The sequence below is a fragment of the Malaclemys terrapin genome, chromosome 2, assembly GCF_027887155.1.
Source record: "Malaclemys terrapin pileata isolate rMalTer1 chromosome 2, rMalTer1.hap1, whole genome shotgun sequence".
In the NCBI taxonomy this organism is placed as follows: domain Eukaryota; kingdom Metazoa; phylum Chordata; order Testudines; family Emydidae; genus Malaclemys; species Malaclemys terrapin.
The window spans coordinates 88,256,703-88,268,964 of record NC_071506.1 but is presented as its reverse complement, the minus strand read 5'-3'; the positions used below and the strand labels follow the sequence as shown (position 1 = coordinate 88,268,964).

Genomic DNA, 12,262 nt, shown 5'->3' with positions numbered 1-12,262 from the left:
ACTTCAACAGAACTTTAATGAAGTGCTTCGGTACTCACAATCAACAGTTATGCTTTATTGTGTAAATACAATATTATGATGTGTTAAAATTGAAATTCAAATTCAAATTTGTAATTTGGCAGGGTGATTATAAGCCAAACAAACCAATACCTAGTAAGAAAATAAGTACCTTTTTGCGAGAACTACTTAAGTCTTAAATTAAGGTGTGCTTTTAAATTCTGAAGCTAAGACAGCAAGCCTGATTTATATTCAATTGCTGCACCTTCCCGGCTTTATTGAAAGATATTCCTCAAATATCCATTTAGCAGAGTGACAAGTTTTCTTTGAGGCTCATTTTCAGTTATTTATATTAAAGGTCCACATCTCTTTTTGTTAATTCCAAACTCACATCCTACTTTCACTTAATGGTAATGTTATTCCTACTGCATAGTATGACTCCACATCTATTGTAAACTTTTACAATTTTGAACAATTCTTATTCCTCCCGTGGTACAGTGGGAGAGAGAAAATAAGTCTTTCAAAATTTTACACTGATAAAATATTCTCCCCTTTCAAAAGCTCTCTCATTGCTGTGACAACAGAAGAGTGGCAAGAAATATTTTAGGACTGCTAAATGTGAATGTTTAATAAAACAAGTATCAGGGGGTAGCCGTGTTAGTCTGTATCTACAAAAACAACAAAGAGTCTGGTGGCACCTTAAAGACTAACAGATTTATTTGGGCATAAGCTTTCGTGAGTAAAAACCTCACTTCTTCGGATGCATAGAGTGAAAGCTACAGATGCAGGCATTATATACAGACACATGGAGAGCAGGGAGTTACTTCACAAGTGGCGAACCAGTGTTGACAAGGCCAATTCAATCAGGGTGGATGTAGTCCACTCCCAATAATAGATGAGGAGGTGATAAAACAAGTGATTTCCAAGGCCAGGTCAGATATTGCTAAGTATATGTGATCAACCATTATATTTCGGTAATGTACTGGCCGCGGCATGATCCTTTACCACGGGAACTGCAACATGTTGCCTAATCCAAGTAAACCAAATAACTGATGAACTAAGCAGAGATACTCCCAGGAACTCTTTTTCTAGAAACCACACACAGAATGCCAGACTGGTATAACAAAACTGAATGAACCACTGAGAATGAAAGAGAGGACCCGCAAGGTTTTCACCTGATATACTACTAACCGTTGGTGGGGCTGAAGCACAGCAAAGGTTTCAAGTTTATTCAACATGTCCAATAAGCAGCACCACAAGGCATAAGTGCCTTCTCAAAAATGATATCAAGTATCAGAGGGGTAGCCGTGTTAGTCTGAATCTGTAAAAAGCAACAGAGGGTCCTGTGGCACCTTTGAGACTAACAGAAGTATTGGGAGCATAAGCTTTCGTGGGTAAGAACCTCACTTCTTCAGATGCAAGGGATGCCTTGCATCTGAAGAAGGTTCTGTTAGTCTCAAAGGTGCCACAGGACCCTCTGTTGCTTTTCTCAAAAATGGAACTTCCAGGCTAGTTCTCATACATATTTCTAGCCTCTGCTGCAATAGGAAAACTATTCTTAAAATGATATAGAAGAAATCAGAAAAATTAATTTTAATCATCTCAGACTACCAACTATTATGGCCCTGGTGCCAAACTACTCAGTCTCTCCACAAAAAGCCTAATCAAAATCAGCTACTGTACCTCAAGACACTTATTCCAGGGACTAGTGTTCTACAAAAACTTGCTATTAAGGAGACCAGCTTCAAAGCAAGGAACATTCAAAGTACTGAACTTAATGCAAGAACTCAAAAAGCATTCTCCGGGTCATCACTGCTTCCCTTGTGCGTTAAGTTTCAGCAACAGAGTGAAAGCAACTTTTTGCAAGTTTCATATTTCTGCTCCTGCTGTGAACAGAGACACGTGTATGCATTTATGTTATTGAGGACTTTGGAAGTGAGATATTTTTTGCTCTCTAACAGCAAGCGGCCCATGCAAGTTTAAAAAAAAAAAATCAAATGAGATTCATTTTTTGTTGCTGCTCTCCAACCTCCACCTGACACAATGCACAAAGTCCACTCTCAACAGGCTTCAGTGTCATATCTTTTAAATTTTCTAAATGCAGGCCTAGATAATAATACCTAGCTCTTACATAGCATGTTTAATCAGTAGATATCAAAGATATCAAAAGAGGTCAGTATAATTGTCCCCAATTTACAGCTGGGGAAACAGGGAGGTGAAGTGACATGCCCATGGTCACCAAACAGGAGAGTGGCAGGGCTGGGAATAAAACTCGGGTCTCCTGACTCCCAGTTGAGTGCTCTATCCAATAGGCCATTTAAGTACAAGCTCTCTAAATGTACAAATATCTTATTGCAGGTTCATGGGCAAAAATCAAACACATTGTGAGTTTTCACCCAGAGGTGCAAAGATTCATTCGAAGTGTAAAGAAACAGACTGATACTCATGTCTTCAACAGTTAGTTTTAAGGGCACTGATGGAACCTGCCTTTAAGTTACTCAGGGAAGTATTAGATCATCTGCTTTACAAAAAAAATAGTACTCTTGTTAGTAACTTACTCCATCTGATATAGAACTATGAAACAATTATCTCAGTATCCTCAAATCACATTCCATCAAGTAAAACTAATACAGCATACTCCCAATTATCCAAATAGCAGGAGGGACTCAGGATTTTATTCAGATAATCAGAAGTTCAGATAATCAATAAGGTAGTAGCAGCAGCACAGGAAGCCCTCTACAGTTCCACGGTCACAGGTCTGTCTGCTCACTCACTCCTGTGATAGTGAAAATACAGAAGACTGTGCTGCCATTCCTGCCTCTCCATTATTGCAGGCACAAGCTGCAGGAGGGAGGCTGAGGTCCTGGCAGAGCAGAGCCAAGACCCTCAGCCCAGACTCTGCTCTTTCCCACCAGGACCACAGCCTTCCCTGCACCTCCAAATAGCCCCAGAAGTGGTACCTGCGCTGCTGCAGGAACCATTCACAGTAAGATAGCCTTCCCTGCAGCTGACATGCCAAACCGTGAAATTGGGCTTGGTTTTGGCTTAATTGGCTTGTGAGTTGCTTGTTGGCTAGTTTTTAGCTTGTTGGTTTTTTTTCTTTTTTTGATCGGCTCCCAGCAAGCAGAGGCAAAGGGGGGCAAGCAGGGGCGAGGGGGCGAAGAGACTCCGGGGTGCATAGCGGGCTCACCACAGTCCCAGGCTGCACACCGGGGGGGATCTAGTTACACACTATTGGGGTTCTTAGGGATTGGCTTGTTTTGGTCTTATTTTGAAATGGGATTAGCTTGATTTTTGGCTGTGAAAGTCGGGGTGCTTATTTACCAGATGCTCTGGTATGCAAATCCCTTCCCAGCATGAGGGACTAGGTTCAGATAACAAGATTTTGGAAAAATCAGGACTATACTGCACAATAGTACCCAATTTTGAAATAAACTGTGGTATCTTAATTTTATATATTACACACATCTCCACACCCAAAAACCCTAACCAAAATTATGACAAGGAAGTGAAATGGCATATGCTAGATATCATGAAAACCGCAAAGATAAAAGAACCTCCATTTCAATCAAAATTATAACCCCTATTTTAGCATGAACAACATCAAAAGCATTAATAGAATTATCTAATCCTTTTCTAAATTTAGCTCCGGTATTTGACTGTAACTTCTTGAAGCAATGAATTCAACTCCATGGGCTATGTGCATGGAACAGTATTTCTGATTTGTTCTAAGTTTACATGACCGATTTCACTGAGAGCCCCCAGCCCACACTTTGTATTACAAGACCATGTAGAAATACAATCTAGAATTTTAAATATTGCAGGCAAGCTTTTCCAACTTCTTTCAAAGCTAAAACCTATTTTTTTATGATCTCCTAGGCATCTTTAACTATCACCATACTTCAAGCCACCTTCTCCAGACATGTTTGGGCTCTTAAGTGTCAAACTAGATGTTACTCCAAGCAAGACTATACTCAGTTATGCCAACATATATTTTCTGTGTTATTCTTTATCTTTTTAAAAATTCACTCAAGTATCTAATATGCTTTTTTTTGCCGCCACAGCTGCATACAAGAAAGACTTCTCCAAACCTCACTGCCAACTGTATTCAAGTTGAATACCATATGCTGGTAGTTTCATTTCTAAATTAAATGATTTAAAGCCTAATAAAGTCAAGGGGGAAGGACTCTCTCCCCGAAAGCCCACATCCCATTATTCAAAACATAGGCAAAATGAATTTTACAAAACAAAAATTTTATCAAAACTTTCACTTTTGGGCTAAAAAGCACAAGAAAGCTTCACTGAAAGCTCTTCTCCCCTCAGAAATCAATGCCCAAATACATTATAATCAAGTATGTTATAATCAAAGATTGTTATAAATACCCACCACCCCAAGAATAAATTGCATCTTTGTTATATCAGAAATTAAGTTTTATAACTTAAGGGGGGGGAAAAAGTGGAATTTCTTAACTACAATATACCATACTCGTGTTTCTACCTTCCTATTTTCAGTAAGAACTGTGCAGAATGCGACAACTTGTACTACTCAGCAAACTTCCTGTTGATTTTGTCTATGAAATTAATGTGTCTGTTTGGTTTACTTTAAGATCACAGTTGTCTCATTTGAGAACTTTCAGTATGGGTGGAGAAAGTTAATACCAATCTATCATTAGTCCCTTAACGGTTCATATATTTCATAATTTTCCTTACTAGTTTAGTATGAACTAAGCTCTCCTCAGCCTTTTCTTCCAACTTGATTTTGCAACTGGCAAGATGAGTATATTTCAATCCTTTAAATGGCTAGTGCTTTAGAAGTTTACAAGACAGCTATCAATCAAATAACTAAACTGGCCAGAAGTTTATAAGGATACCAACCACCTCATTCAGCAGCAAACCATTAGAGGACAGCACTGCATTGAAACATCCACCCCCTTAGCTAAGGAACTAGGATTCCCAGCACAGTGCTATCTTTGGACTATGCTTCAAGGTTCTGTTTTCCATAGTGGCCTTAAACAATAAAAAAGGTCAGTTTCATTCTCAAACTATAATTAGCAGAACTTGAGAGAGATCTAGGATTATGTATAGATGGTGTTTCTCAAGCATCTGGAGGTGGGATAAAGTGAGCAACACAACTCCTGTTAATTCCAATGAAAGAAGGTAGTCCTTTGACAACAAATACTCTAAATATTTATTGACAGAATTTTCTATCTGAATAAACAGCAAGACATGCCACTATTACAAACATAACTTGTCACACTATTTTCAGCTTCAATAAATGTAACAGCAGTCAGTATCAAATACACCTACAGTATTCCTAACTTGACAAAGCAGTACACCCCATCAATTACTCAATTTTGAGTTCTGTCCTAATTGTGTGATTATGAGATGACAATGGTCACAACACTTCCCTGTAAATACTGATTGGTCAAAGTTTTTTAAATGTTGAATTTTATTTTTTCTTAACACATCTGTACAAATCATTGTTAGTTTATCATACATTTCATTTCATTGCTACTACAAAAAAATTATAGAATTTTATTAAAGCTAATGTTAAAATTCTATAATGCACAGGTTAAGGAAAGAGTGTCTGTTCATCTTACTAAAGATTATTTTGGGACAATAATCACTTGGTGAAACTCTATAGCCTGTGTTGCGAATGAGGTGTCACATTTTTGGCCTTAAAAAAAATCAGTGACTATTCACTGAACTTTATTCAACTTCACATTGAATGATATCTCTATCTCAGTACACACTACTAACACTTAGCATACGAACACATTAAGTATAAAAGAGTTCATTTTATAAATAATAAAATCACAATTGTGCACATAACCATTTTCATCAAATTTTCCCTGTGCAATCTAATATTTTGATTTTTTAAAATGTAACTAGTATGACTATTTTCTGTTATTTTTATTCAGGAACATTTACTTCACAGTGAAAACTGAGACTGCACAATTCAATACTAATCCGCCACAAATCCTGTTGGCACTTTGGGCAGAGCCAAAAGATGACCCAATCTAGGCACACTCAAAAAAGCAGCCATATTACATTTAAGGAGTTCAAATCCTGCCTACACAAAAAGACATAGCCTGGGCCAATTTTGGCAACACGTCTTGAAGGCAGGGGGATGGATTTAACAGTGAGCTATTTTTACTCTTAAATTCAACCTTCTCGATTTGCAGTAATGCATATCCTGTAGCTTTCAACATTACCAATAGCAAGGCAGTGATTACAAAGCATAGTATTGAACTCCAATACTTATTTGATATGGTTCTAATAATCATAAGAAATCCCAGAAGGACATCTATACTTGACAAACTAGAAAGTGTTTCCTTGCAATATTTTATGTAACCTGAACATGTTAATCTTCATGAATACTGGTTATAACAGGAGGCAATTTTACACTCTTCTAATGAGTTTAGATTACAAAGATTAATAATGAGAAATGAAATCTGATCTGCTATACTGATCATTACTGGTAACTGGGTGATTTCAGTCTATTTATTTATGTTTTTATTCTAGCCCGAAACATAACAAAATCAGGAACAAAATGGAAAAACACCACCACTGTACTCTTGCTCATATTTGTAATGATACTTTGTTTACACTTTCCAGTAAGTGACCTTTTCAATAGAAACAACTGGATTTCACATTCCTGTAACAAGATCTTCAATGAAGAACATGAATCAAGAATAAGCCCCACTCAAAAGAAAGCATTTTTTTAAATCTTAAAATATTCCTATGCGATGCCAATAAGTTATTTTAAATATACACCCTAAATAAGATACTGGTTGATAATCCTTTAAAGGGACACTATCAAGTCAATTACTCCCAAATTCAGGCTCAGTAAATAGAAATGTTCATACCTTTTTTTTAAATTCCAGTGAAGAGACTATATTTAAACATTCCTCTGCAGTGTTTGCAACTAATACAGCAGTATTATGCTAGTGCAAGAGAGCCAGAAAATGAAGGTGACTAATCTATTTTCATTGTCCAAATTGAGGAAAAAGTAAAAAATCTTCATTATAAAATCTGAATTTTAGGTTTTTTTCATTTTTAATAATTTGATATGTTAGTAACTAAAGGATTTTTTTAAAATTTAAAAGGAGTGAGAAAATATTTGGTGATATAAATACTTACAAACTACTCAAAATTAAATGTGTGTAATATTCCATAGTTACTTGAAAGACTTAGAACAAGAAGTAATGTTTTACCAGCATGGCCAGGAGCACAGCTATTAAATACTAGCAAAATGAGTGACTTGTTAATGCAGTGTTGTAGCCAAGTTATCCCCAGGATATTAAGAGACACAAGGTGGGTGAGGTAACATCTTTTATTGGACTAACTTCTATTGTGAGTCAGGGCTAGTCCACACTAACCCCCCAGTTCGAACTAAGATACACAACTTCAGCTACGTGAATAATGTAGTTCGAACTACAAGGTACTTACCGCGGGTCTACACGTGGCAGGCAGACTCCCCCATCGACTCCGCTTACTCCTCTCGCAGAGCAGGAGTACCGGCTTCGACAGCGAGCACTTCCGGGATCGATTTATCGCGTCTAGACAAGACGTGATAACCGATCCCAGAAGATCGATTGCTTACTGCCGAACCTGGAGGTAAGTATAGACGCACCCTCAGACAAGCTTTCGAGCTTACACTGGGCTCTACTTCAGGTCTGGGAAATGTACTTGTTAATGATGAACTCTGACACAACATTTGAAGAAATGTAGGTAGTGTATGCAAAACACATACTTTGTTTATTATTGACAATTATATTTTTAAAAGCTGGAGCAGCTCTTAGATAAGAAAAAAAGCACTGACACGTAAAAAGTAACTCCAATTAAACTCTCACAATCATAAATACCTTTTAAAGGTTAAAAAAAAGCCTTTATCGATTTAATGAAGAACATGCTGAGATCCCATGACAATTCAGAGCTTTAACAACAATTACTAAATGTATCAGTATCTGCATGGTTGACGTGAAAGAGCCTTATACTATACAGTGAAGTTGTTCCACTTTCCAAACTAGTGGATTTTAAGCAAATAATATATTTTCAAATCTTCCGATCAAATATCAAGGCACTATAGCTGTACCTTCTCAGATCTCAAGTTACAAACAAAATGTTTTAGGCTGATAGATGGAAGAACACACTGGTTTAGGAAGGTAGTATGGTTCAGTGGATAAACCATCTGACTAAGAGGCAAGTGACCTGGGTTCCATTCTCAGCACTGTCAGTGGCTCATTCAGGAAATCACGTCAACTCTGTGCCTCAGTTTCCCCATTTGTTAAAAAAGGTTTTAATTATACTTCCTTTCATCAAGTGTTTTGAGATCTACTTTTGAGAACAACCATGTAATGAGTCTTTAAGGTGCCACCAGACTCTTTGTTGTTTCTGTAGATACAGACTAACACGGCTACCCCCTGATACTTGACAACCATGTAATGAGTAAATCTGATGACTGCCAAAATTTCATAGGATCAACTATTGCCCACTACATCAGAAGAGAAAACTAGTTCTGCCTCTGCAAGCAAGAGGCTATTAAGACTGAAATATCTAGGGGCTACAAATACTGGATGCTAGTCTTTCATTCATTGCGGGGAAGGGAGGGGAAATATTTCATATAATACATCAGCCACCATTAGATATTTTCTTTAACCTATATGAACCCCAAATGGTAACACCTTTCCGTTCAGACCTTATGCAGCAATTGTTGATTAAGGTTCTGAGTAATTAAATCAGTTAGCGAAGATGCTGACCATCTTTCTCATCTGTAAAGAAAGCAAAAACCAGGAACATTTTACTGGACGCTGCTCAGAGCTTCCTGACAAGACTGGTACTTGCTTATTTTTGAATGCAACTCACTGCTTATGCCAAAGTACGTTAACACATATTATACCCTCATTCAACTATCACCAATGTCAGAAAGTAAATCCTTTGGGAGCAAAAAATAACCTGTTTTTGTTCTGGACTCTGTAAAAATCCCAATCTGGATGTCTAGTGTGCACATCAAGTGTTTGATTTTAGGAATGCTATATGAATCAACCACTTTCTTTTCTGCCCCATCAAAAGAACTTCAGCAAATCAGTGGCAATCACAGTAAAACACTATTCTTTTTACCAACTCAATACACTTTTGCCACATTGGATTTGAAAGAGAACCTCTTTTAAGGTACATTACCTATTATCAGCTTGTCTAAGTGGTATAAAAGGAGAATATATTACTTACAATCTCTTCCCCGCCCCCAACTTTCTAAGTTATATTATTGGAGAAACAGTGTTTTGTAATACACAAACATGGTTGTTAATTGCACATTGTTCTGATGTATTTTAACATAAAAGTACACATACTGAGATGGCATGTAGAGTCAGTGAACTGACCTGCTGTATCTGAAATGCAATAGGTTTGGTCCTTCTATACAGTCATCGAAGGCCCCATTTTGCTTCATGTTCTACTTAAATATTCCCTTCCACAAAAATCTTCCCAACACCTGTACTTGTCTAAATAAAGTTTAAGTTTACACTTAAAATAATTCATATATCTCCCATTCTGAGGGTACATCCTAAGACTATTTATTTGCTTACTCATATCTGTCCTATAGATTTTGCAATCCAATGATGATTCAAGGACAGCATCTCTTAAATCTCAACAGTTCTGTTTATACCCAGTAAACGTTGCTTACTTTTGGCTAAGTGAGACATTCTAGGTTGATATGCCTGCAATTATACATACTAGCTTTGGTTTAATATGCATGCGTGTACCCTCTTTCTACTCTTCTTGGGAGACAACAGGGTATTGAAATGTATAATACAGTGCAGCCATTCTCTAAGAGCATGTACAATTCTGGGGCCTGCTAACTCTGAGAGAGACTTTATAAAACCTGGCAGTATTTTAACAATATAGAAAGAAAAAAAACCTCTACAATTTTGGGTGTATCAGAAAATATGCAATTTAAAAAGTTCTACTAAAAATATTAAAGTGAGCGCATTCCTGTAGGTTTGTTTTTAATTGACTAAATGGGTAGAAAATAATTCAAATCTCTGATATGAAAATTATAGTTTGTTATAAAACTCTCTTCTCTAATAAGCAAGCTTTAAGCACTGTTGAGAAAATGTGGGCTACCTACAGCTATTTTTCAGGAACACAGTTGTTCTCTGTAAGATACAAGATCACATCAGTTTATTCTACTTGCCCATTTAAAGGGGTCCTACAAATAAGCCACCAAAATGATTCTAAAATTTCCCAAAGAACACAAGAAAAGACTGCCCTGCTCCCCAAAATACTATACATAGAAAATGAATGTGAAGAATTAACACGGTTAAAAGTAAAAAGTTAAATACAAAGAAAGATTAAAGGATTAGCTAAGAAGTACAAGAACTGCTGATGCTATTTGAAGAATTAAGGAATTTATATTTATGCAATTAGGTTTGTTCATATTTTCCCAAATTAACAGTAACCGTTTTGTTTCAGAGTAAAAGCTTTAACTAATAAATTGTTCACTTAATGCCCATTGTCAATCTGTGGGCACTGAAAATTACCACATAATTATGACTACCACAGCACAACTTTCTTTTGGTCCTCACCTTCCAAGGGGCCTGTCGTCCTAGCAACTGAATGTGTGTCTGTTCAGAACCCCCCTCGCTATTAAAGCTGGGGTTTATCAGAGAACATCGTAATTAATCAGAGCCTATTTTAACGGAACTGTTTTAAGCCAGTCTTAGTAACACTACATAGCGAGCTCCCCACAAATAAATATCTGACACACAGAAGCTTTTGCAATTCTCACATTCCTTTTCTTCATTACCAAAAGTTAATGAACTGCCTGCTGAGACACTCTGAAGGATTAACCTAAAACTGCTCTGAAAGACGCCAGCATCGTGTCATCTGCCCTCCCAAAAGGGTCAAACTCCATCTGGGAAAGGAGCGTGCCGTTGCAGATCCCCTAGTGATACCAGCAGATAATGGTGCAAAATAGCACCACTCCCTCCCCGCTACAAACCCTTGTTAACAGCTGGCCTACGGACAGGGAACAAATAGACTTGAGGACACCCTGGGAAAGGGGGAGCGTCTCTCCTCACACATGCAGCATCCCCCTTCCCCCCGGCCTCTCCTACCTGTTCCCGGGGAAGACGCGCCACGCAGGTTTTGGTTTGGGGTAGGGGACAATCCCCGCTCTGAGCCCCCCGTCACTCCCGCCGGTGCCCAGAGACCCGCCCCGAGAGCGGACAGGGTAGAGATGCAGCGCGTCCCCCACCAGTTCCCGGGCGATGGAGGCCGGGCTGCCCCGTCCCCTCGGCTGGGCAGTCTGGGGAGGTTTAAGGGCCTGGCTGCGGCACAGCCGCTCCCGGCGGGAGGGCGGAGGGGCCCGGCTCCCCGCTCCAGGCACTAGGTGGGGGCGGCATGCAGCGCGGGGCGGCTGCTGCGGCACCTGCCCGCCTCTCCCCGGGAGCGGCCTGGGTCGGAGCCGGGCCCGAGACACACGATTCCCTGCGGGATCTCAAGATGGCGGCGGCGGAGCCGCGTCCCGGTCACCGGCTCTGGTTCTCCGTTCCGCAGGGAGACCGGGACGGGGCCTTGCCGCCGCCGCGACCCCGGGGAAGTCGATACCCACGCAGGGGCAGCCCGGGCCCGGCTCCCACCCACCCCGCAGCCTCTCGGCACCGGGCGACTCGGCCCCCACCGCTCGTACCTTTGAATTTGAGGTCGGTGGGCGGATCGAGCACCAAGATCTGCTCGTGCTTAGCCAGAGTCCCAGCGGCCGCCATCTCGCTCGCTCGCTCGCTGCCGCGGGGGGAGGGGAGGAGGAGCCGGGCAGAGGCGCCGCTCACTCACGCCGGGGAGAGGGAGCAGGACTGGCCGAACTCGGCTGGGGTCCGGACCGAGCGGCCGCCGCCTCGTTCCCCCTCCGTGGGCGCGCGTGCTCCTCTCCCCCTTTTCCTCCAAGAATTGACTCAACCCCCGCGGCGGTCGCGCGCACTGCGATCAAACGCCAACCTCGCCGCGGGCACGAGGGCGGCGATGGCAGTGGCAGAACCCAACCGGCGCATGCGCGCTTCCTCCCCTCTCTCTTCTTCCGCCCCCCCCCGTCAGTTGACAGCTCGCTAGACTTGGCCTCACGGCCCAGCAGTCACGCGCGGCCTCTGCTGAAGCAGCAGGGGGCGCGTGAGCTGGAAGAGACAGACGGGGAGCGGTTCGGGGGGAAGGAAAGAAGAGCGCATGCGCAACGTATAGAGGCGGAGGAAGTTGGTGTTCGACGTGGCCA

At 40.6% G+C, this 12,262-nt stretch overlaps 1 protein-coding gene across 1 annotated transcript in view; it reads right to left on the bottom strand.

Annotated features, from left to right (window-relative positions):
- Nucleotides 1-12,050, bottom strand: part of VAPA (VAMP associated protein A) — a 44,400-nt gene extending 32,350 nt beyond the window's left edge. Inside the window, exon 1 of the mRNA XM_054021235.1 lies at nt 11,690-12,050. Coding sequence (XP_053877210.1) covers nt 11,690-11,765 — 76 coding nt within the window. The 5' untranslated portion in view covers nt 11,766-12,050. The remainder of the gene's footprint in view (nt 1-11,689) is intronic.
- Between the last annotated feature and the right edge of the window lie 212 nt (nt 12,051-12,262).